Genomic DNA, 27508 nt, shown 5'->3' with positions numbered 1-27508 from the left:
TCAAATGACTGGAAAAGAGTGAGAGAATATGAAAAATCTGACAGATCTGTCTTGATCACATGACTATGGAGATATTGTATACCGATTTGTGTGATGTTTGGAAAACATCTGCAAGAGTTGTAGCCAAAAATGTTTTTGCAAAAATCGGCCTGCTGGTGGCGCTATAACGCATTACCCCCATATCACCCCCCCCCATACACAGACATACAATTTCTTGTCCTTTCTATTGATGTCCTGGATTTTTTTCTGAAATGTATCTCCCCATGGCCTTCTTCCTCTTTGTGAGATCTTCCCCATTAATGATCTGCCCCTCCAGCCACCAATGGAAACAGTCTGAAAGAAAACAAACAAGAACCCCCACCAATAAAACAAATATAATTAGCTTAGACATGCATGGGATGAGTTGTATGAATTGTGATGTTTTGAGAATAACTTAAAGGGTCTACACCATGAAAATCACTTTTTTCTTGTTTTTTGTATTTTTTGGGGTCCCCAGTGTCTCTTGTACCCCAAAAAATGTTTTTCTTTTAAATTCAGTCATTCCTTCTCATTTCATGGATTTCCAGAATGGGCGTGTCTGAACAGGCGATCTCAGAATGGAAATGTTTCTGATGTCACAAACATTAATGATGGCAAACCCAATGTTAAATGAAAAGTGCCCGAATCGCTCCGAAACTTTTTCTACCCCCCCTAAGTGGGGGTCTACGAACAAATACTTCGGGCTCGGATTTTGGCTCCGCCCCCCGGAAGTGGGTGAAACAGGCACCTCAAACACTTGGTGGAATTGTTCAAAAATGTTCAAAGTGTTTTTTTTTCGATTTTGTATTTTTCTTAGATGCTTCTTTTTATGCAGAATTTTTCCATTTTTGTTTTTTTTTAAATATTTTTTTAAAATATTTTTTTGTATTAACAGACAGAATTGCTCAGTAGCCCCCCCCCTGCCCAAGAGGACGTTTTGGTATTGCAGCTGAAAGTGCTGTATAAGCCAGAGACAATTGACTTGGGATGAGTATATCTGAGTGATGATTTAGGCTCAGAGGGACATACACCATTATGATATTAAATATCAAATATTTTTTTTAAATTCATGGTGTAGATCCTTTAATGTAACTTAAACTTCACCCATTTTCAACCTTATCTTCATATAACTGGTCCTCGCTAATGTTCATTATACAATGGCAATATTTCTGTCTACTCGTTCAGAAACCTGCCTACCAGTGACATCACCAATGGAAATTCCAAGCTAATAGAAACTACAGTTTGTCTCTGCCTGGAAAGTTTGCATGCCAGAAGTAGAAGCCATTGTTCTTGCATTAATAATTAACAAATAAAAAAGTTAAAAATGTTGTTCAAAATGACCAAACCTGCCTACCGATGATGTCAAAGGTAGGCAGGTTTCTAAACTGTCCACGAACCATCAATGAAACACAGAGTGAGTAGACATAAATGGTGCCATCTTAAAATGTGTATTAGTGAGGACCACTTATATGAAGATGAATTTAAAATGGGGTGAAGTGGTTTTTTAAACCCCTGTTTCAGTTATGGAAAATGCATTTGAATGGAAAAGGTGGGTGGGCAGTGGGCAGGCAATAAGCCAGATGGCTACAATGGACAACAACAATTGGGGGGAAAAAGCTACCCCTGCCACACATGCATGTAGGGCTGCCACTATCAATTATTCTACACGATTATTCTATTGATAACTTTTTTGATCTACAAGCTCACAACGCGTCCAACAAGTTACAAGCTTGTAGATCGGCATTTGTTTTAGCCCTAAAATCGATTATTTTATTACAATAGAGTATTTTCTTTTATGATTGATTAATAAGCTTAATAAGGCTTGCATAATAAACTAATAAGACTTGCATAATAAACTAATAATAGGCTTCTGTGCATGACTGTAGTTCTCTTTTCCAGAAGGTGACATTCCCATTTCCCGTTCAGTTTTTCATAGCTTCAGTTGATTGGCTCGGCAGCAGATATACATTGGAAACACCCAACATCTCTATATGAGTTTCTGGTTGAAATTGATGCCACTGAGACAACCAAATGAAGGTATGAACAGTAACGCTAACAGGAATTCCACCTTCTGGAAAAGAGAACTACAGTCATGCACAGAGCCAAAACAGATTGAATTATGAGATCAAGTCATAATGAAACCCCCCCCACCCCCACCCCTCAGTAAACATACCTCTGAGTCCTAGGGTCAGGAGGGTTTGACCTCGCCCTTGCTAGTGGGGCATTCTTTGTTTGTAAGGCTCATGGTCTTCAGGTTCTTGTTCCCCAAATGGCAACAGCAAGCTCCTTCATGAACAGGGAGTCCTTGGTGTTTGCTGCCACCATCTTCCAGATCTCCTTTTGGAGCCACACACCAGAGCCAATGTGGACCTGAAACAGAAGAAAACAAGACATGTTTTAGAAATTAAAACACATTTTACCATGACATTTCCCAGACTTTCATTTTGGACAAAAGCAGGCACACTTCAAACAGAGTTTACTGTAAAGAAATTACATTTTCATGTCAAGGACCCCCAAATGTTGACCCCATTTGTAAAAGAGTTGGTGCCATGGACCTCCAATAGAGAAGATGTTAATTGTTGGATTAGATTTAGTACAGAATTCTACAACTGTCTATACTGTAGGTGGGGAGAGTTAAATTAATTATTATACAGTACATTGTCATTGGATTACATTCTAGCTGGTAATAACCCTTTATGCCTGGCATCCCTATTTTGTGCATGCCATAGGCAAAACTGTTCAAAAATAGTTCAGAAATAGCTAAACATAGCTGATCTACAAGCTCACGATGCATCATGACACGTTGCCTATTTTTGAAATAGTGCTTTTGTGCTTAACTGTTTCTTATTTAGCTGGGGACACTGTGGAACCCCCTGGGGACCCTATTTTTAAGAACCACTCTCCTACACAGTATGTTTCTTCAATACCTCGTCACCGTTGGTGTCAAACATCCCAGGTGTCGATGCCAAATCGTCTGACTCAGGGGAAGAGGAAACGGAGGGAGTTGCAACTGAAAATGTAGAGAATCATATTTAAGCTCCTTTTGGCAGTATCACAGTACTTATATTGTACACATTGTCACCATTTTCCATAGAACAGTATCACTGTCTAAACACACCTATGCTGTCACTGGTTTGCTTATCTGCAGCAGGGACGTCAGGCTTTGCTGCAGAGCTATATTGGGGCCCTTCCTCCAGTTTCTGTTTTGCAATCTCTAATTTGTTGCATCTTAAAGCATGAACAGGGTACGGAAAAATAAAAAATAAAAACTGAATTGATGTATGCCTTAGTAGGATACCAGTTTAATAATGAACCTAGCATCTGTCCACTCCATATAACATGCTTTCTATATAATGTTTTTTTTTTTAACATTTGTGGTCAAGATCTAAGTAAAAAAATTAGAACAAATAACCAACATATAGATATATACAAAAAGAGAAGAGCAAACTCATGCAAATGTTTCGTTAAAATTTGTCATTGCTTACTTAGTTTTAAGATGCTGTAGGTCCAGGTCCAACTCTTTGGCCTTCTTCTGGGTACGACTGTACATTTCGTCGTGGATAGCTTGGGGTACAACAGCATCTCCACCGTATTCAGACGAGTCAGAGTCTAAAGGTAGTGCAAGTGATATATTTTGGATAAAACAAGATGTTTTTTTGTTAGAAAGTTTAAGTGGAATAAAATGTAATTTTATGCAATCTGTATCGTAGAGTATATTAATACAATATAACTTATACAATCTGTATGTTAGAGTATGTTAATACAAATAATACTATATAACTTATACAATTGGGGTGGTTGTATTTCGTCTCCCTGCTCTCACCTAGACACAGACAGGATCTGACATGAATTTTGATCTCATGGTCAATATTCAATGTATCACCTGAGCAAGCAGGCAGGCTCTATTAGCTCAATGGTAAAAGGTTACAGCACTTGAAGAAGAGGAAAGTTACATAGTGCAGCTTTAACCCATTAAGACCTGAGGCCGATTCTAAAAATGTTCTCTAAATCCTAAAAGTTTTTTTGAACATAAAAGGAAAAAGATTTGAGGTACAAATGTTCGCTTTAAAAAATATGTATTCAAAAATAGCATGTCTACAAGCTCATAGCGCGCCACTCGGTGTCGCGCTATGAGCTTGTAGATCTGCTATTTTTGAATAGCCAAAGAAATCAAAAAAATTACACAGATGCGTTCCTGGTCTAAATGGGTTAAAGCAGGGGTCTCTCCATCTCTTTAATTAAGTAGACAATTCAGTTTCAAATTTTGTATGCCCACTTCTTTGTGTCATCACTTCCAATTGCACTTATTTATCCTGTATCCTGTATGAGTTCTGATTGGTTAAATTTGGTATTCCTGGACATGCATTTTCGGCTTACTAAATAGGTGGAGAGTCTGGGAGACCCCTGTTACTGAACAAGCAATGATTACTTTAATATTTAACAAAACAATATCACTTTACCTTCAAACTGTTTTCTTCTCTTTGTGGGAGGGGGGTGGCAAAACACATAATGGTTCTCTCTTCCTGGGTTATTTTTTCTCTCTCTCACACACACACACACACACACACACACACACACACACACACACACACACACACACACACACACACACACACACACACACACACAGAGAGATAAGCGAATCATTAATGTTCAGAGTTCACGGGATAGGCTATTAAAACACTCTGTAGCTTCATCACTGAAAGCGTGTGTCCACACACACACACACACACACACACACACACACACACACACACACACACACACACACACACACACACACACACACACACACACACACAGTACAGACAGTAGCCTATATCATAAATTATATTGTATATCCCACTATCATTTCTTGTAATTATTGTCATAATCCCTTTATCAAGACAAATTAAATAACTAAACAATGTGTCCTGACCATAGAGTTGGGTCATGATGACTTGTGATTGACTTCAAAAACATCCAGACATGCAGCCTACGCACTTCAATACAGTAATAGTAGGCTAAAAAGCCTACATAAATAGTATTTCTGTGTGTCAACACTCACCTAAAATGTCCGCCGCTTCTTCTTCTTTCTTTTATCTTCTCCTTTCTTTTATCTTCTCTGAAGCCGGTTTATAATTCTTTTGATGAATCCAAAGCAACACAATTTGTCTAACTTTCTTTAGACAGTCTTCCCATCTTCCCGCTGCGTCGCGAGCCAGCCAATCTCTCGAGCGCTCAGCCAGTGTTGCCAGATTGTGTGAGAGAAATAAGGAGCCAGGTCTATGAAAACAAGTCTGCACTTTAAACCACACATTGGCTCTTTGAAAATAGCCGATCTACAAGCTCACCGTGCGTCGCATTTGCGACACGTTGTGAGCTTGTAGATCTGCCGTTTTCAAAAAGAAAAGGTGAAATATTTGGAATATTATTTGAAACAGATGGGGGTCTGCGGAAAAAAGACATTAATTTGAAAAAAGACCTTGACCTTGACATGCAAATGTTTGAGAACTGGTTTAAACAAATGTTTTAAATGGAAGCAAGCCCAAATAACTACACTTTAGAAACAAGCCCCCCCAAAAAAGCAACCCGCAACTACCAATATTTACAAGCAACTTTACAGAAAAACAAGACCAAAGTCGCTTATAATAAGCAGATATGGCAACACTGCTCATGGCCCAGAATGCATTGCTTGTAAAAAACAAACAACAGATCTACAAGCTCACAACGTGTCAAATTGCGACAAGATGTAGATCTTTAGATCTGTTCATTTTGGTCACCAAGTGTTATTTAGAATCAATCTAGCATATTATTTGCCATTTGCCATATTAAGTAAATAAGTCATTGGATGCATGTTGTCATAATAATAATAATAATAATAATTTATTATTATTATTATTATTATTATTATTATTACTATTATTATTATTATTATTATTATTATTATTATTATTACCCTTTTTAAAACTAATATTAATAATAATAATAATAATTATTATTACATATATTATTTGTGTCACATCACAAGAAAAGGACAAGAAATAAAAATAATAATGATGATAATAATAATAATAATAATATGCTGTATATATACTGGTTGGGGCAATTGTAACTGAAGAAAATCTTCAAAGTCTAATGTTGGCAGGTATGATGTCTCCCCGGATCCAAACAGTTAAAATAGCAGATCTGAAGGCTCACAACGCGTCCCGGGCTTGTAGATCTGCTATTTTCACTGTGTGTGTTTTTTATTTATTAATTGATGGAATTTCTTCTTTTTTATTTATTAATTAAATTATTTTGAGAAATCTTAAATATATTTTTTTTATTTATGAAGATTTTAGATTTGTGGGTGGGAAATCTTTTGAAAGAATAATATAATATATTTTTGTAGGAAACGGGAAAAAAAGGGACCTTTCCTGGGACAAATAGGTCCCAACCAACTGTTTGGGAAACAGTGATCTAACCCAGTGGTTCTCAACACTTTTCTTTTCTTTTTTTTAAAATATACTTTACTGGAATTATTCAGTGTTTACAAAAAATACACATTTACATGACATGCAATTAAGCATTAAAAAGGTCTTAAAGGTCCTTAAATTATCACTTCACTGTCATCTGGGGACCACCCCCAAATCACGTGGGGACCCCCCTGGGAGTCCCGATCCACATGTTGAGAACCACTGATCTAACCAAACTTGACCAGCTGCTAAGCTGGTCTTTCCTGGTCTGTCCAGTGTCCAGCCATCTGACCAGCTAAGTCTAGCTGGTAAGCTGGTCTTTGCTGGGCAGTCCACCCATTTGACCAGCAAAGACCAGCTACCAGCTTGGCTTTGCTGGTCAGTCCAGCCAGCCAGCTGGCTGACCAGCAAAGACCAGCAGAAACCAGCTTAGTGACCAGCTAACCAACTACACTGGCAAACCAGCCTGACCAGCCTGACCAGCTTGTCCAGCCTGGTATGCCATCTAAACCAGCTTAAGACCAGCTAAGACCAGCTAATACCAGCTAAAACCAGCTAAAACCAGCAACCACCATAAGCTGGTTTGTGCTGGTTTTTTCAGCAGGGTGTGTGTGTGTGAGAGAGAGTGAGGCAAGCCAGTAAGTCCTTCTCTTGACTAATGCACACCAAAAAGCCTGGGTACCGATCCTAATGCACACTAGTGTCCGACCGATATATCGGTCACCAATCTCGGTACCCGATATGGCCTTATTTGGCTATATCGGATCATATTGTATCGGTGAAATTTCTCCCCGATATGAAAAAATCACACCCAGTGTGAAGTGGGCGGTGTGGTCACAGTGGTCATCACAGTGATGGAAGTTCACTTAAAGAAAAGTACACCCCTAACTTAAAAAAACCCATAAATGTTTTTGTTTTTTTTTAAACCATAAATGTGTTTTTTTTAAGTGCATAGTCCTATTTATAGGGCTATGCACATGTGTCATGTGTTCACTAGCCAATCACAGTCCTGAATAGACTGTGATTGGCCAATCACGGTGCAGGGTTAGGGGGGTACACTGGTGGCCAATCACAGCGCAGGGTTGGGGGGTGCAAATAATCCAAACCTCACATATAGGGGCGGTTTCACCGCCCAAAAATCAAAAAGCACGTTGCTGGTGTAATGATATATTTTGTTCAGCAGAGCACGCTGGGCTTGTAGATCTGCTACTTTCAGTACCATACTCTACTACTCTACACAACAGCAAACCAAACAAAAACATCGTCGACCAAAGCAGCTTCAACCAGCGGATACTTTTCCCAGATGCGACGGTATATTAGTTCAATCTGATGACTGGTTCAGCCCAAAACATGCTAGTATAAATAATTGTGGATTGTCCTATAATAATAATGATAGGCTGAGGTGAGGCTACTCACTTCTATTTTAGCGTCGTCATTTTGGCTTAAGTTTGTTACGCCTCAAACAAAAACAACACCACCACAGCTGTAGTGTTAATTAATTTATTGGCTACAGAGGGTTTGCGTATTAAGTAAAAGTATCAATTCTGTAATACAGAAATACTCTGTTACATGTAAAAGTCTGGAATTACATTTTTTTGTAATAAAAAATAAAAGGACAAAAGTTTTGGTATCAAAATATACTTAAAGCAGAATCCTGCACGAGTCCAATTTTGAGAACCCGCACTGCCCGTCAATAATCAGATCTGCAGAGTAGATCGACCCGCCACCCGTGGCCGTGATTATTTCAAAATACGAACCAGAACCGCCCGTCAAATAATGGACCTGTTGTCCGCCTGTTTACCCGTGATTACATGCAGAGTAAAATGTAAATAGCCTACAGACAGTCACTCAATTTAAAAGTGTGTTGAAATGTGTTGAAAAGGATAGCATAGCAGCCTTCAACAATAGAGCTACATTCAGTGGTCAGGTTCGTTCAGAAATCAAGTGAAGACGGAGGAGCGAGCTTTAGCCACACGCGCTAACGCGCACATACGCACTACGCATGTGTCATTGTCTACATTTTCAGATGATTTTAATTTGAAGGTTTAACAGGATGTTCAATGTGTTTTTGTGAGTTAAGATAACTGACCAGCGTGCTCCATGACGTTGTGCTGTGCTAAGTTACACAAGTGACGTTGTTTGGGCGGAGACAGTGCTCTCTGATTTTCACAATAAAATGTTACCCACCCGCGTTTAGTTCAGAAACGCCCGTCCCCGTACCCGTGAACTTATAAAAGTATATTTTACACCCGTTTTGACCCGTCAAACGGTTGCAGGACTCTGACTTAAAGTAGAAAGTACTACTCATTATGCAGAATGTCCTGTTTCACAAATTTTCAAATGTATAAAAATCTTTGGAAAATAGTAGATCTACAAGCTTGTAGATCTGCTATTTTCAAATGGCCGAAATGTATATATAAGGCTGAAGTGGTTAATGTGTGTTTTGTTTATAATATTCTAAATCTTAATCTACAAAGTAACTAAGACGTTGCTTGGCAATGACTGAGTGATGGAAATGGGTATTACACCTCTTCAGCATGGCAATGATGTCTATAACTGCTCTCTGACTTGACAGGCCATCGTTCACCACCAGTTGTAGTGTGTGCTGTACAGCTGAGGTGTCGCTGTCTCGAAGAACAAGCGCTACACAGTCTTTGTTGATACCCCAGTTGTCAAGCATGCCCAGGAACACATCTTTAATATAATCCCCAGTGTGGGACCCCTCCAACACCCTTGTATTTAAAACCACCTGCTTTCTGCTCCATTTTTGGTCAATGAAGTGGCATGTTAGGCTCATCAGCGACGCTTTGATTTATTTATTTTTTCGATATTGATAAAAACCATCAATATCGGCCCCGATAATTGGCCGTTTCGATAATCGGTAGAACCCTAACACATACATGCACACGCACACGCACACGCACACACACACGCACACACACACACACACACACACACACACACACACACAGTTATGGAATCCAATAGATGTAAATATGTCTCTACGATGGAGAATCTTAATCCATGTGGTCACATGAAGTCAGAGATCATCATTGGAGCCACACCATGTGAATCTTGAGATCTACATGATTCTCACTTTTCCATTATAGCAGCTGTGTTTCCGTTATTGCATATTGTTGCTGTCGGACAGAAACCTTGTATCTCCATATTTTAACCTTTTTATGTTTTGTTTTTTTTTGGTAAATGAATGCCCTAATTCTTCATACTACAGTGTCACACAAAAGTAGCAAAAATAGCCGATCTGCAAGCTTTTGATCTGCCATTTCTGAATTTGAATTCTGAAAAGTAACAGTTTGGACATATTAGGTTTCCATCTCACAGCAACAATATTATTATACCTACTTCTAAAGTTCTATATATAGTCTCTAGTCCTTATTCATGTCACATCAAAGTCCTTATTATGAAAGTCCTTATTTATGTCACATCAAAGTGTTTTTGAAGTGCGTATTGTATTCCTTCATTCCAGATCAGTGTGTGGAGTCCAGTCTGCAGGTGAAGATCAGTTCTCCAGCCAGGACTGTTTCTATTAAACAGGAACCTGAAGACCACCTTAAACAGGAACCTGAAGACCACCTGGATCTCAGTAAGTTTTAAGCACTCTCTCTTTATTTATTTTATTGTTGAAAGTGGGCCGGTAGTGAGGGTGTAAAGATGAACCAATATGAATCTGGTCATCGATTTAAGCATTAACAATGTGACTACATCGATGCATTGACCCCTGCATTTATCTAAACGTACCATGAATTGGACGATGGTTGTAAAAGTATTAATGGGTTCACTGAAGCTGTGCAGTTCTACTTCAGTATTAACTAACCTGCTGCAGAAGACTCACTGATCTAACATTTACCAGTAATTATTTTCAAAACAAGACCAGGAGACCTGGTTCTGCCAGACCCAAAATGAAGTCCTAGTATGTAACACACCTACAAACCACTTCATAACTGAAGTTCATAATGTCATGAATAGTTCGTGACGAAAGGGGACGTCACAAACTTTTTTTTGGCTGGGGCCGGAGGACAAATGACCCCTGCCCATGTATGACGAAAGGGGACGTCACAAACTTTTTTTTGGCTGGGGCCGGAGGACAAATGACCCCTGCCCATGTATGGACGAAACAGATACAAAGCCTCATGTAAGCCCGACCCCTTGGGTCTGGCAATAATAGGGACTGCCTCTCATTCAGCTTGTCTTGCATCTTCATCATGAGAGCTGCAATGTAAACAGACAACGGCCACACTACATTTTTTCCAGACACAACTGGTCACTGAGGTACTGCCGGGGAGGTTCAAGATTCAAACCTTTTTATAGAGTCTCATTGTATCTTTTTCCTAGACTTCCTGCACGTACCTGTGTGTAAAGAGGAGGTTTCACCTGAAGAGGAGCGGCGCCTCAGTCTGGTCCAGGAGGAACCAGAACCTCCACAGATTAAAGAAGAACCGGAGGAGCTACTTCAAAGACCAGAAGAGGCTGGTGGGTCAACGTTGACATTACTAGCAGTGAAAAGTGAAGATGATGATGAAAACAGAGAGACAGAGCCTGTAGCCAGCACCTCAACCGAACACATGAAAACACAAGCTGATGTAGAGGACTGTGGAACATCACAACCATCTAGTGATGACCAGCTCCTCTCGTCACACTGTTCTGAATCGGAGACTGAAGACAGTGATGCTGAGTGGGAGGAGACTAGGGGAGATCAGTCAGCTTTAAACACACTGAAATCACACAAGAAACAAAATATGGGAGGACAGCGCAAGCTGCTCCAGGACCTGAAATCATCGAAACAAACTCACTTCATGAGGAGTCTCACAGGGAAGAAAAGTTTTAGTTGTACAGAATGTGGTAAAATGTTTAATGGAAAGGGAAATCTGAAGAGTCACACAATAATTCACACAGGTGAAAAGCCCTTTTCTTGTACAGTTTGTGGTAAAGGCCTTTCTCAGAAAAGTACTCTGAAAATACATGATGACTCACACAGGCGAAAAGCCCTATTCTTGTACAGTTTGTGGTAAAGGCCTTGCTCAGAAAAGTCATCTAAAAACACACATGAGGACTCATACAGGCGAAAAAAAACTTTCTTGTGAAGTTTGTGGTAAAAGCTTTGCCGAAACGGGTAATCTAAAACAACACATCATGACTCATACAGGCGAAAAGCCCTTTTCCTGTACAGTTTGTGGTAAAGGCTTTTGTCAAATGGTTAATCTAAAAACGCACAAGAGGACTCATACAGGTGAAAAGCCCTTTTCTTGTACAGTTTGTGGTAAAGGCTTTGCTCAGAAAAGTCCTCTAAAAACACACACGATGACTCATACAGGCAAAAAGGCCGTCTCTTGTACAGTATGTGGTAAAGGCTTTGTTAGCACAAGCGATCTACAAAAACACATGAGGACTCATACAGGCAAAAAGCCATTTTCTTGTACAGTTTGTGGTAAAGGCTTTGCTCAGAAAATTAATCTAAAAACACACATGTTGACTCATACAGGCAAAAAGACCTTTTCTTGTACAGTATGTGGTAAAAGCTTTGTTAGAAAATGTAATTTCAAAACACACTTGAGGACTCATACAGGCAAAAATTCAGGCAAAAAGCCCTTTCCTTGTACAGTTTGTGGTAAAGGCCTTGCTCATAAAAGTGCTCTGAAAATACACATGATGACTCATACAGGCAAAAAGCCCTTTTCTTGTGCCGTATGTGGTAAAAGTTGTATTAGCACAGGTCATCTAAAAACACACATGAGGACTCATACAGGCGAAAAAAACCTTTCTTGTGAAGTTTGTGGTAAAAGCTTTGCTGAAACAGGTAATCTAAAACAACACATCATGACTCATACAGGCGAAAAGCCCTTTTCCTGTACAGTTTGTGGTAAAGGCTTTTGTCAAATGGTTAATCTAAAAACGCACAAGAGGACCCATACAGGTGAAAAGCCATTTTCTTGTACAGTTTGTGGTAAAGGCTTTGCTCAGAAAAGTCCTCTAAAAACACACATGATGACTCATACAGGCAAAAAGTCATTTTCTTGTACAGTTTGTGGTAAAGGCTTTGCTCAGAAAAGTACTCTAAAAACACACATGAAGACTCATACAGGCTAAAGGCCTATTCTTGTGCAGTTTATGGTAAAGGCTTTACTGAAATGGGTATTCTAAAAAGACACATGAGGACTCATACAGGGGAAATGCCTTTAGTTTAAGACATAATATCGTTGCTGTCCGCCAGGAACCAGCTAACTCCATTTTTCCGCTTTTGCATTTTCTTCCATAAATCAGTGCTACTGAAAACCCTTTACGCCTGTGTGTTGGTAAAAAAAATATTGAACCAATGAAAGTATTGAAAAGTGCTTCTGACAAAACTAGCTAACTCCAGCAAAGGGGGGTGGAGTTAGCTGGTTTTGCTGACTCCAGGCTCCACCCCCTTTTGACCTCCAACCTCATAGTGAGCTTGGAGGTCCATTCAGCTGTTCTTATCAATGATGATGCAGTTCGCTGGGCTAATTTAAAACAGCCCTAAAAACTCATCTTTCTGGAGGCCATAAGAGGAGGTAGTACCAGTTTCCCGGTAGACAGACGACCCCCCTCCCCTTTTTTTTTTGGTATATCTCTGCTGTTCGGCCGGAACCAGCTAAATCCAAAATGGTAATTGTTCAGGAAATGAAAAACAAAATATCAATTTTTCTGAAAATGAAGAAAACCTTATATTTTTTAAAACAAAGCAATACTGCCTAATCAAACTTGGTATTGTGACTTTATATATTATCAGATACTTGCATGTGTCATTATATTATCACCACTTTACCCAAATCCAGCTCAAGTGGAGTTAGGAGTTTTGTCCAAACACAAATCCAGCGCAAGTGGAGTTAGGAGGTTTTGTCCATCATTGATAAGAACAGCTGGCAATGGATCTCAAAGCTCACAACACATCACAACGCATTGTGAGCTTGGAGATCAGCTATTTATGGTGAGCGCCATTCTCATATACTAAGTATAGATCAAGCTGAATTCTGTACTTTTATTTTAACATGCATTGTAAACAACCATGGATCTAACTGTTACCACTGTTGTTCTTCTACAGTTGAGTGCAACAAACAATTCTGCCTCAATACTCAATCATGTATTTAACAAAAGCAATCATGGCACACCAACAATAAATAAATGGCATATAAATACAAAATACATTCATGAAAAATAGAATCTGTAGCCTATCAAATCTGTAGCCTACTGCACTAACAATAACAACCACAGTTGAATTTACCTATCATATACCTATCAACATTTTATTATCACACTGTTGTGTGTTGTGTGTTGCGTGTGTGTGGTGGGTGTTTCTTAGTGCTTTAGATTGTCATAAAAGCTGTGAAAGTCTTTTGGCATGATCTCCTTGAGCTCTTGGAGATGTTTGAAACAAACTCCTGCACACACTCATTCTCTGTCCATTAACATTTAAAAAGAAAACGCGAGCAGATGACCTTTGTGAAGACACCCTTCTCCTCTTTACTGGGGTGACATCTATCAAACCTTGCACATACATTCTCTTCTCTTCCCAGTTTATGTTCTCCCAAAAGCATTGAAAAATCTTCTCCCTGTCTGCCTCATACAGAGCAGAGCTTCTCTGAGAGCCTGAGAGGAGGGGGGAGTTGTTTGTTTTTGACGGACAGTTTGAGGGTCCAATGGAGTTAGGAGTTTTCGTCAGAGGCGCTTTTTAATACTTTTCATATGTTATTATTTTTAAAAAAAATTACAGAGATGTAGAGGGGGTCCAATAGCGTTGATTTATGAAAAAAAAATAAAATAAATGAAAATGGAGTTAGCTGGTCCCGGCTGGACACAGACGATATCTTGTTTATTTTTCATGCTTTTTTTTGTACATAGTGGTATTTTTTCTCTGTATTTTTATGTTGATTGTTTGGTTGCTACTATATATGTCTATGAAATTAACTCAAAGACCCCAACGGAAACAAGTCCGCAAGGACTTTTTTGGTCGGACCTTTTAGACAAAATTTTAAATGTAAATGTGTTGTTTTACATTATTTTGCCTAATAAAAATTTCAATCAATCAATGAACAAAACCTCCTAACAATTTTTTTTTTTTTTTTTCATTTCTTGAAAAATAAATATTTTGGAGTTAGCTGGTTAGATATGACATAGTATGATCATTGAGTCTAATCCAGGATGACAATGACAAGGATAGTAAAGCAGAAGAATAACATAATCTGACAATATCAACATGACTGAATAAAATAAACATCAATAGTTTCTTGGATGTTATTTTCTATTCAACATGATGGAATGTCATCTTTTTTTGAATATTTGTTATCTTTATAGCATTATTCCATCCAGCTCATTTACTTAATCAGTTACTGGTAGTACAATATGAGCATCAGTGTGTCTGTCCACAATTGTCAGGATTTAACAAGTCATATTCATACATATTCATCTAATAATTATGTTCATTGATATGCAGTAAATAATGGTGCAGTAAAGTGCTGAGAAGCTGCTGGGTTTGTGTAGCTGTTCACTGTGTGTTGACATGCGTTGTTTAGATTGTTACAATATCATAGTACATAATATAGTAGATGCCAGAGAGACAGTGTACATTGTCACTTATTTTGATTACATGTTTATATTCTACAGAGTTTTGTGTCTTTATAGACTCAGATCCCCTTTTACCCTTTGAGGAAAATTATTATGTTTTTGTTTTGTTTTATATAGGTTTCACCACTACATGTCCTCTGTGCGTGCTATATGTCCTCTGTGCGGGCAGTCTCGGGTCACTCGACCGAGACTGCCCTCCTGGCAGTGACAGAGTCGCTCCATGCGGCTAGAGCGAACTCTCTCCTCCGTCCTGATACTCCTGGACCTGTCTGCAGCGTTCGACACAGTGAACCATCAGATCCTCCTCTCCACCCTTGAGGGGATGGGTGTCTCAGGCTCTGCACTCTCCCTGTTTGCATCCTACCTGACGGGTCGCTCCTACCAGGTGATGTTGAGAGGGTCTGTGTCAGAACCACACAGGCTCACTACTGGGGTTCCCCAAGGCTCGGTTCTGGGTCCTCTTCTTTTCTCCCTCTACACTACATCTCTTGGTGCTGTCATCCACTCCCATGGCTTTTCCTACCACTGCTATGCCGATGACACCCAGCTGATCCTCTCATTCCCCCCCTCTGACACACAAGTGGAGACACGCATTGCTGCTTGTCTGGCTGACATCTCGGAGTGGATGTCGACGCACCACCTGAAACTCAACCTGGACAAGACCGAGCTGATGTTCCTCCCGGGGAAGGGCTGTCCGCACCGAGACATGGCCATCACCATTGATAAGGCTGTGGTGACATCAACTCGGACTGCGAAGAATCTGGGTGTGACCCTGGACGATCAACTGTCGTTCTTGCCAAACATCGCATCAGTGACACGGTCCTGCAGATTCCTCCTCTACAACATCAGGAGGATTCGCCCCTTCCTCACGGAGAAGGCAGCCCAGGTACCCTTCCTCTTTGCCTGGCCTACTTGTTGTTAACTAGTTGTACGAACGCTTGTTTTATTGTTTTATTGTTTTATTGGATCTTGTTTAGTCGATACAATTATTTGTTTTAGCTCCTGCTCATTTGATTTAGCTTTTTTGTTCTGTTTAAGGAAATAGGTAGCTGATATATTGCACTTTTACCTTAGCGCTAGGTATACTCTTGGTTGCTTGTTTTTGCAGAAAATGCACTTAAGACTTCTGGCGATTAGTAGTTTTCGTTCCCTACCTATGTTGAATGCACTTATTGTAAGTCGCTTTGGATTTAAAGCGTCTGCTAAATGACTGTAATGCAATGTAATGTAATGTAATGTAATGTAATGTAATATATCATTCAAATATTCAACTTCTTGTTTATGCCCAGAATGACAAGAAGAAGAAATTGTAGCAATTGTAGAAATAATAGGCGTTAAATGCAATGTTCACTATTAAGTAGTGTTTAAAGTAGTTTGTTCATAATGAGGCGCAGTTTACGGAGCTAGTTCAGGCCAGGCAACTCAAGGGATTGGGCCAACCGATCAGGTGATTAGTCACATGCTCTCTTCTCCTGGTCGGTGGTTAAGGGGGAGACCAGGGACAAAAGTAACAGGGGGCAAAAGTAACACACTCAATAATTCTAATTAGGAGCTAGAGGGGTGAGACTTCTTGTGCACATGCTCAGTAGGGTCCTCTCTCTGCTTATGGAAGGATAGAATGATAATTTCATCTCAGCAGAAGTTTTCAACAAAAAACGGATTTTGAGGTGTAAACGTAAATGTTTGAGTGTACGGTATTTTCCTTCTGCTGTCTAAAGATAAGATGTCAGCTGATTTAAACTTAGATTAATTGTATCTCTATGTTATTGGTCACAAATTAACATCAGCATCTAGAATATGGGATTTTATCATGGTTGACCCATCGGGGGCAATTGAAACGAATCGAAGTGTTTTCAATGCAAGCAGATTTTGTGTCTGGGATTAAATACTTTTAGGTTAGTAAATGAACATATTTCACTAAATGTCACTACATTTCAAAGTAAAAATACATTTAGATAAAAAATTACATACATGCGAAAAGTAAATAATTTGAACAAAAATTAAAAAACAATTGTAATTATGTATATAAAACATTTGTAATAAATGTTAAATTATAACAAATACATATTACTTAGTGATGTGCTTTTATTTGAGATAAAGTGTGTTAATATGACTTATTTTTACAGTGTTACAATTGCCCCAACCACTGTTACAACTGCCCCCGTCACGGGGGCAATCGTAACACTGTGACTCATTGCATTAAAATTTATATTTTAGTCTTGTCCTTATTAGTGAAAGCTTAAAAATTGTATTATTAATTAGGGCACATATATATGTTTCTTATAACAAAAGATGACTAGGATATTTCAAGTCTGTGAATTATGAAGGCAAATACAAAAAGTGTTACTTTCGTCTCCGGTCTCCCCTACTGCTCTGCCTACCTGTTCATTCTGGTTGCGCTATCCCGCTGTGCTGACGTGCCGACGCTGCTGCTGCGCTGCTGCTGCGCTGCTGCTGGGATCCTGCCGGATCTGCTGCCTTTGCTTGCCTGCGTATGCTGCTGACCATGAATAGTCTCATTTTGTTCATGTAGGTGGTCATACAGCGTTGCTGTTTCTTGGTTGCTGGTTATTGCTTTGCTGATATTGTCCGTGCTGCGCTAATTGTAGCTACTCAGCTGTGTGCTACTGGTTCTAAACGTGGTATTAGTTCTTTACTTAAGTAAAAACTAAATTAAATTATGGCAAAATCGCTTGCTAAACGTTCAGCTTAAAAGCAGTGGCGTTCGTCATTGATCGATCTCAGTATGGTCGACCAGAGAGTGTAGAAAGAGAGTAACGACACGCTTGATCTCGCCGCAAACGGTCTACTGTGGGCTATAGTTCCAAACATTGGGACTGTCTCATTGAGATAGACAGAGCACTTCCGCATTCCATTCTTACAATGGGAGTCGTCGACGCTAGTATCAGAACTCTCTTTATGGCTCTGGGTTGACGGTAGTTTACCAACTTGCTGCTTAAATCAACACAAGTTTTTTCATAATAAAATCACCCACTGCCAGGGTTTTTAATAATTTTTTTATAGAAACAATGTGAATTATTTGTCCGTTTATTTTTTAACATTGAAGTGAATGGATATTTTTTTTTTCTTTAATTAGGGTTAGGGTTATAAATTTATAGAAACTTAGAGAACTTTTTAGGAATTCAAAAACAGAATTTAAAAAAAATTAAAAGGGGAGAATTCTCCCCTTTGGCGGTAAAGACCATTGACTGAAAAGGGGAGAATTCTCCCCTTTGGCGGTGAGTGGGTTGCCACGTTTCCTTATCGTAAGCAACGATGGGCTTGGGGGTCTGTTATGGTCCCCAGTTTAGCGTGTATTTGTTCAAAGTAGTTCACTTTATCTCAAGATTGGGTTTCTAGACCTGGTTGCTTGCTTCTCTCTCAAGAGAAGAGATGGCATCACCGATCTGTCGTTCACAGAGAAACTGATGCGCACTAACATGGCTGCTACGTGCTACTGCCATGGTGCGGCGGGGGAGGGAGGGAGAGAGGGTTGCTGAACCAATGCATTTTGCTAGCTGCTGCGAGCTGTCATCTGCTGCTTATCTACTGCTTTGTGCGCTGCTCTATGATATTTTGGTGCTATAGGCCTATGAGATGATTCTGCTAATGATGCTGACTTTTACCACTGCTACAGCAGCCAATGCTTCTTCTATTATTACTGCTCACACTAATGTGCTCATAGCTTAAGCTAATAGCACGCTTGGGGGTCATCCCTATGTTCCCCAGGTTCTATGTTCCCCCACTAAGGTTAGGGTTAGGGTTAGGTTTAGGTTAGGTCCTATGTTCCCCGCTCTCCCTAGGAAAGCGGGGAACATCCCAGCTAGCAACCGAGCGTGACCGCTGACGCCACGCTGGTCTTTTTATGGCGTGCCGAAATGCGCCAACGCTGATCTGTCCTTGCACCGGAGACGTCTCGCTCACTGGATTGCGTGGCGATGTGTCGTGAGCCTCTATTGTCACACCAGTGTGACGCTGTCCATGTTTGAGTATTACATTTGAATGCATAGCACTCAATGTAGATTAGACCACATTAGCATGAGGAAAGTGTCTAGAATTGTTTCTCTAAGACTCTCTCTGTCTCTCTGTCATTTTTATGGATACAAAAAATAAATAAAGGAAACCAGACCAAAACATTGTATGTATTTCATATAAATAAATCCTTTCAGAATATTTTCACCCAACTTTTTTTTTTAAATTAGTGTGTTAAGTAATAATTTGAAATGAAAAATGAGGTGACCTCAGTAATATTACTGACAATAGTATGAATATTTCCAAGGATAAATTGCTCCTCAGTCAAGTGTTTTTTTAGCCTTGTTGATTTTATTATTTTTATTCTTTTGCTATTATATTTATTCCTTGCATTGTTAATGCTGACACTTGTATTTTATAATACTGCTAGAATGTTGAGGGGTTTTAATTTATTATTATTATTATTATGATTATTTTTTAAATTATTATTATTACCCTTATTATTATTATTATTATTACCCATATTATTATTATTACTACAACTACTATTATGCTATTATTATTATTATTATGCTATTATTATTACTACTACTACTATTACGCTATTATTATTATTATTATTATTATTATTACCCTTATTATTATTATTACCCATATTATTATTATTACTACAACTACTATTACGCTATTGTTATTATTATTATGCTATTATTATTATTATTACTTCTACTATTAAGCTATTATTATTATTATTATTATTATTATTACATTAATGTTGATGTTCTATCACAGCTCACTGTTGCGCACACGTTGATTGACGGGTCAGTAATCACGTAGGCCTACTCAGAGACGCTCACATGCTCAGGTTTCTCAGATGTTTTCTCGTTAATTAACCCACTTGTCACATCTCACATGAATAGTATACGCATCAGTGGTGGAAAAATTACTCAAATGTTTTACTAAAGTAAAAGTACCAATACTGCAATGTAGAAATAGGCCTACTCTGTAACATGTAAAAGTCTAGAATTCAAATTTGAGTAAAAGTATCCTACAAAGCCCAAGTATTGGTATCAAAATGTACTTAAAATACCAAAAGTAAAAATACTCGTTATGCAGAAGGTCCCATTTCACAAGTTTTCAAATGTATAAAAATCCGAGAGAGAGAGAGAGAGAGAGAGAGAGAGAGAGAGAGAGAGAGAGAGAGAGAGAGAGAGAGAGAGAGAGAGAGAGAGAGAGAGAGAGAGAGAGAGAGAGAGAGAGAGAGAGAGAGAGAGAGAGAGAGAGAGAGAGAGAGAGAGAGAGAGAGAGAGAGAGAGAGAGAGAGAGAGAGAGAGAGAGAGAGAGAGAGACCAATGAAATGAATGAACCTCTGGATACCTCCGTTTGAAGATCGCGCAAGAATGAACAGCTAAACTGTTGATAGATAGATTTAAATTATAGGCTGTGTGGAAATAACTGCAGTGTGTATTTATGTAGTAACGGTAACAGCCTGGGCACTATAGGGCTAACTGGGTACCTTGGACGAGTGGGCATTAGGGACATGTGGACACTTGGAAGAGTGGGCACTTAGGGTGGATAAGAGTGGGCGGTAGGGAAATCTGGGAACCATGAAGACTGGGCACCGGGAAAAATTGTGTTAATAATCAATGTTAATAAATAATACAATCTCACAGGCAATGCACATAGTGCCCACTCTCCCTGGTGCCAAGATGTCCCTAGTGCCCACATATGCTGAATCCAATTAATACGTCAGCAGAGATGAGAATTACGTAGCAGGCAGGCAGGCAGGCAGGCAGGCAGGCAGACAGACAGACAGACAGAGACAGACAGACTTGATATCGATACAGAAAATAAATTATAATAAATTCATGACTGATACCAAATGAAAATATAAACTTGACAGACCATATAAACATTAAAATTATAAGAATTCAAGTACAATTGCCAGAGATCTGCCCTAAAGAAATCTCAACTGTTCTGTCTGAATGCGCAAAATATGTCGATATACAATTATTATGAGTGACCCCTTGGGCCACTGGGGGGGGTCCCTTTTGGGGGGGGTCCTGGGGGGGAGCACGCGGGTAGGGGGGGGGTTGAACAGCCGCGCCAGAAGACTGCAGATATGGTCGATGGATCGGAAATTGACGTTGGTGCCATGAAGGATCGACTACGTCGGCGGGTCGGTATGGGGGAGAAAATGTATTCATGACTGATGGATAGAGTAGCGGCCTTTCCTATGTTTCACCCGTTTCAATTGAAACGGGCCCCCAACCTCAGGGGGCCCCCACAAAAAATGTATAATAAAAAAAAAAAAAATTATTATTATATATTTTTTTTAATATTTTTTGCAGAATAGCCTCTAACAGCTGTTATAATTCACTCTTATAATTCTGTAAAGATTAGTTTTTATTTACAAATGCCAAATAAAAGGTTTAACCACAAAAGTCACATTTAATACTTTCACAGAATTTCCACAATATTGAAAATAGCCTGTGTACAAGCTCACAACACATGACACATGTGAGCTTGCAGATCGGCAATCTTCGCTATTTAAAAACATAATGCAGTATAGTTTTTTTTTAAACACAGAAAACTCACCTGCACATTGTCCTGAAATACTAAAAAATACTTGAATGGGAATGCGACAATGTTTCAGTAATTAGACCTTCATCAGATTATTTTAGAAGTGAAGGTCTAATGACCGAAACATTGTTACATTCCCATTCTTTTTTGGCATTTGAGGAAAGCGTGCAGGAGTTTTTTTCTGTCGTGTTTTGGGCCCCAGATTGGTCTTCTCTTACGTATCTGTTTTTGTAGGTGTGCAAAGGGCTTGCTAAAAAACGTTTCAAATGTAAACATTTCACCATAGCGATGCAAGGTTGAAAGGGGTTAAAATATATATATTTTTTTAGGGGATAGAATTTGCCTCTACTGAGAAAAGTCCTGTGCTTAAAGTCCTGATATAGTAGAATCGTTCATAACTTTTTGTAGTTGTATATATTGCATTAATGTTGTGTGGTTGTCACAAAATCCCAAGGAACACTTGGACTTGTCTCACAGCCCACCAGGGTTCCTCGACACTGTTTGCGAACCAGTGGTTTACAGTATACTGTAGGCTACTCTGCTTTATCAACATGTGTAAAGTAACGTACATCCTCCCCTGGTCTCTTTATAGTTTTAGTAAACAGTTAGGGCTGATCGATTATTTTCTTAGCGTATTATTCAATCGAATAATTGACAAGCGTTTCTTTAAATACATATTTTTTTTATTAGCATCTAATAGATTTTTTATAATTCAATTGATTCATCTCATGCCTAATTGTATTCTTTGTTGTACAACAGTGTCATAAACAAATATAGCGAAAATACATAATAAATCTACAAGCTCACGATGCATTGTGAGCTGGTCGATCTGCTAATTTAGCTATTTGTAAGAACTGCAGGGGGGGGGAAGCCAATATGGATTAAATTGATTTGTTTGATTAACTGTTACACCTCTAAACAATACCCATGCAGGTAAGATGACAGAGGGTTGATTTGGTAACATCTCTTACCAGACTGCGGAATCTGTGAGTCTTTGTCCTGGGCTGCAGGCGTAGTCTTGGTCTCAACATTCGCGTAGATATCATCATGGTCATCGTCCTGCTCTTGGAGCTCAAAGTTTTCATAGTCATCGTCCTGCTCTTGGAGCTCAACGTTTCCATAATGTTCAGCCACAGCCATTTCTACATTTACGACTTTAAGTCATCTTGCAGGTAGTTGACCCTGGTCCACCTCTTCTCAACACACTGAACAAACGAGAAGTGTTGTCTTTCTTTTAAATATGCCTCTCTTCCTCTTTTTTTTGGTATGTTCTGCCCTTTGTGCTTTGTTGCAAAAATGCTTTGTTGCAAAAAGAATAAAAACATACATTTGCATAGCTATTGGGAAATGATGACACAGCAGAAAGTGACAGCAGGATTAGTGTTGTTTGGAGAAGTTGGTATGCTCTGACTTTGAAGGTGGCCTTATAAGGCTTCATGTATGGTGTAAATAATTCACAGAAACATTGACATATATTCTGAATGCTGTTGAAAATGATCATATTTGCAGGCCAACTTAAATTGATAGTGTACTCAAAATGACGAATGATCATGTTTCTTGGGGAGGCAGTGGCTCAGGGGTAGAGTGGCCGGTAAAGCGGTCCGATGGAAACCGCAAGGTTCCCAGTTTGATCCCGGGCTAGACACTGAACCCCTAATTGCTCCTGATTAGCAGGCTGGTGCACGGCCTTGCATGGTTTCCTCCGCTGTCGGTGTGAATGGGTGAATGTAATGCTTGTAATCTATGTAAAGCACTTTGGATAAAAGCCCAATATACATTTACCATTTATACATACAGTACTATAATGGTCTAACGATGTATGCAAAGTCACTTCACTTCTGCTGCGGCTAATGCAGGGTTCCTCAAAGAGTGTGCCATGAGGCCAGTCCAGGGGTATACTGGAATACTTTGATACAATTTGGAATCAACCAATATGACTTATACATCTACAAGTAATCAAAGACATTGAATATTTTAAGAGACTGACATCACAAAATGAAAGAAAGAATGCTTTCAACTGTGTGTGTTCATTTGAATGTTGTGGTTAAAATCAACATGACACAAATAGTTATGTGTTTCCGCCAGGTCAGATAGGTTATTGTGGGCCAGCAATGTTCAGAATTCGCCAATCAGGATGGAATATGAAAAATCGGACGGAACCATCTTGATCACTTGACTATAGAGATAATGTGTACCGATTTGCATGATGTAGTCCATGGGCCAGACGAGAAGTCAGGGACACGTAAGGTGGCAAAATCTCTTTGGCACCATTTTGTTTGTAGGGTCCATATAAGTACTTTGAAACATGATAGCCTTTTCAAATGAGTAGCTTTAATACTTTTTTAGGACATTCATGTTTTTGCCATTATCTCCCCACATTATCTGCACAGTAGTTCTGTACCTGGCCTATAGAACCGTTCGCAATTTGGTGTTAGGAGAATTTCTCACTTGAACTGAGTCAATGGGTACCTAGACATGAAAAATCACAGAGGTGCTCATCCGCCATAGTGCCACGAATGGCGCAATGGCCAAATAAAAAATGGCCACCATCGGCTATGATGAAAATCAAACTTTTTTTGTTTCTGAGTGTATATACACATGCAATACCTCCATGTTGACTAATTGTGGGGTGGGGAATTCATTTCTGTTATGACCACTTTGGGTGATGTTGACCTTGAAAGGTCATGGTCAAGGTCATCTTGCTATTTCGAAGACCATGGCCATAACTTGGCCATTGTTAGGACTAAAAACAGGTGTAATAAGACTAATTAAACTAATTCTGGCATTTATAATTCCTTTCTGATATTGTTTTGACCATTAAGGAGCATCTTGTCATTGAACTATGTAAGTCAATTTTTCAATAACTCAATTACTCAATAATGTTGTTCTTTCATTGTATTTTTTTTTCAATAATGATTTGTTTTATATATAACAAAATACATACACATGATATATAATATTATAACAATTATAAATATCCTCCTTTAAATTTTTATTTTATATTTTTAATTGGGTGTTGAAATGAGCAAATAAGAGTGATATAGACCTACAAAATGATATACAAATAAAATCGTAACTCAAAATCAAATAACAATTCCTCTCAAAGTGCACCATATGTGTGCATGCTGGTTAGTGTGATGGACTTTTACAGGATGGATTTAAAAAATGTCCATGGCAGAATATAATGCATGGAACTCCAGCAGCACGGCACCCACATCGGCGAGTGTCACACTTGCCTGAATACTTGCATACTGTGAGCAGACTTGGTGGTAAGGCCTTCAGACACTTAGATGGCAGGAGTGTACCAAAGTGCTCCTCCCATCCATGTTCCATTGGTGCAAGTCTTGCCTGAGGTTCCTTGGCTGTCGCAACAGGCCTATGCACCAGAAAGACACCTTGGATGTGGCCTCTGATCCACTACTTGTGGGAGGGAGAGCATCCATTCCAGCACTGGCACTGGTATAGTTTTCTACCCTGAGGTCATCAAATGTCTTGCTGTTGTACTTGAACTGGACCCTGCCCAGACACGCACCAAGTACTTCTCTGTCAACGCTGTGTCTTGTTCGGTCAAGGTGTCTGCCTCTCCAAAGATTGTCAGATATTGCACTGGGTCAAAAGCCATAGCTGCATGTTTGGTCCCCACCTTACTCATGCAGTCATCTCCAGTCAGGATATGTGCCTTGATCACTGTCTTGGCTAGTGGTGCTCCAAGATGAGAGAATGCTTGATGCAGTGGGAGGATGCGTCGCTTCTCACCAGTGCCATACTGCTGCCAGATCTCCTTCATCCTCAGTGCTTGTAAGTAAGTATATGGGGTGTAGTATAGCAGTAATGCGAAGGTGTGTGTGTCATTGGAGACAATTAAAACTCTCTTGCACTGTTTCACATGAACAGCCCACTCCACATGCACCACCATGGGGCCGCAGTGGCTCAGGGGTAGAGTGGCTGGGTAGAGTAAACTGGAAACCGCAAGGTTCCTAGTTCGATCCCGGGCTCCCCCAGAGTTAGTGTCGAAGTGTCCTTGAGCAAGACATTGAACCCCTAATTGCTCTGAGCAGGTTGGTGCCTTGCATGGTTTCCTCCGCCATCGGTGTGTGAATGTGTGTGTGAATGGGTGAATGTAATGTACAATCTATGTAAAGCGCTTTGGATAAAAAAGCTATATAAATGCACCATTTAGCATTTACCACCAGCCTGTCAGCCTCAGCACCAATGGCTGTCCTGGAACTTATGGCCAGCAAGTGTGTACGGACCTGCAAGCTTCCAGACTGTTCCTGCCTTGCCAACATATTAAAGTGCACAGAAATGTGCAAGCTACAAACCTGCAGCAATCAGAAGGAAGAGGAGGAAGATGAAGTGGAACTGATTGATTATGATGATGATAATGATGACGATGACGAATACTGAAGAATTGATATTGGTATGACAGTTATGATGATGATGATGATGATGATCATTGATTAAAGTACCTCTCAAGCATACTCCATAAACCGACTCTGTCACGGACCCTGTGGTCCACAGACTTTTCCTCTCTGTCCCCAAGGCAAACAAGCGAACCTTGTTCTGAACCATGTTCTGAACCTTGTTCTGAAGGCTCTGTCGGGGACAGAGCCTTCAGTGTGGCAGCCCCCACCCTGTGGAACTCTCTCCCAATAGGGATTGGTCAAGCTCCTGCTCCATGCTCATGCAACACTGGACTCTTAAGGCTGTGTGTCTTGAAAAGACACCTATTCTCTCAGGCTTATGGCATATAGTTGTTTGTTGTTTTGTTTGTTAGTTTGTCTGTTGGTTGTTCATTGTTTTTGAAAGGCGCTATATAAATTCAAGCTACTATTATTATTCTTTTTTGTATTATTATTAAAGTGAATGAAAGAGAGAAAATAATTCCCCCCCTCTCTGTATCACATGTTCTGTTAAAAAAAAGTGGCACGCTTTCTTCATTATTTGGATATATGGTTGGTGTCTTTGAAGACTGATAACTGTGACTAAGCTACCACTTGGGAAAGGCTATCATGATCAAATATCATCTAGGGATATAGACCTATTCAAAATACAAAACTAGAATTTGCAAATGTTGCACTTGAGTGACCCCGGTTAGTGAAAATGCTGTTCACATCGTATCACAACGTGAAGTGTTGTGAGCTTGTACTTGTAGACATGCCATTTGCTGAATGTTTGCCCCAGAATAGGCATGTTAGGGTTTATGTGGTTAAATAAGTGCATGAAAGAGATTAAATAATGTTTTTTTCCCCTCTGTATGACATGTTCTATTCAAAAAAGGTTAGGCGATTTTTTCATTATTTGGATCTATGGTTGGTGTCTTTGAAGGCTGATAACAGGACTAAGCTACTACTACAATCGGACGCTGCATTCATGATTTGTGGCATTTTGTTCAAAACGGGCCACTCCTGCAAACTTTAGATGTCAATGTTAGCCAATCAGGATGGAATATGAAAAATTTAAAAGATCCATCGTGATCACATGACTATAGAGATCAAGTGTACCGATGTGTGTGAAATTTGGATAAATTCTGAAGGCTTAATATCAAAAAATGTGTTTTACACAAATCGGCCTCCTGGTGGCGCTATAAAAGGCCCATGTGAAAAATTTGGGGCAGAGGTTCTGCTCTGGCATCCAGGGAGTGTGTGTGCACAGTTTCGCTGCGATCAAGCCAACGGTGCCGGAGATTAGCCGTACACAGAATGACACACGGACACACGGACGGACGGACGGACGGACGGACGGACGGGGGGTAAAACATAGTCTCGCCATGCCTTTCGGCCTGGCGGAGACAATAAATCAGATCCGTGCACCAGAATGCTGCTCCCATCGTGATTTTTTTTATTGGTAACGTTTGGAGCCGGGAGGCCCTTCCTCAGACCTTACTGACACACTGC

At 39.6% G+C, this 27508-nt stretch overlaps 1 protein-coding gene across 1 annotated transcript; it reads right to left on the bottom strand.

Annotated features, from left to right (window-relative positions):
- LOC308102201 (uncharacterized protein) lies at window positions 1-22751 on the bottom strand (the record flags this gene model as incomplete). Its single annotated transcript, XM_080451802.1, has 6 exons — window positions 1-333; window positions 2192-2388; window positions 2946-3028; window positions 3137-3246; window positions 3504-3582; window positions 22583-22751. 5 exons carry the CDS (start codon window positions 22749-22751, stop codon window positions 2269-2271), a joined length of 561 nt encoding a protein of 186 aa, XP_080307928.1. The 3' UTR covers window positions 1-333; window positions 2192-2268.
- Between the last annotated feature and the right edge of the window lie 4757 nt (window positions 22752-27508).

The sequence above is a fragment of the Gymnoscopelus braueri genome (genome assembly GCF_963280865.1).
Source record: "Gymnoscopelus braueri genome assembly, chromosome: 15".
Classification (NCBI taxonomy): Eukaryota; Metazoa; Chordata; class Actinopteri; order Myctophiformes; family Myctophidae; genus Gymnoscopelus; species Gymnoscopelus braueri.
The sequence above is the reverse complement of the archived record's forward strand: the minus strand, read 5'-3'. Positions and strand labels throughout refer to the sequence as shown.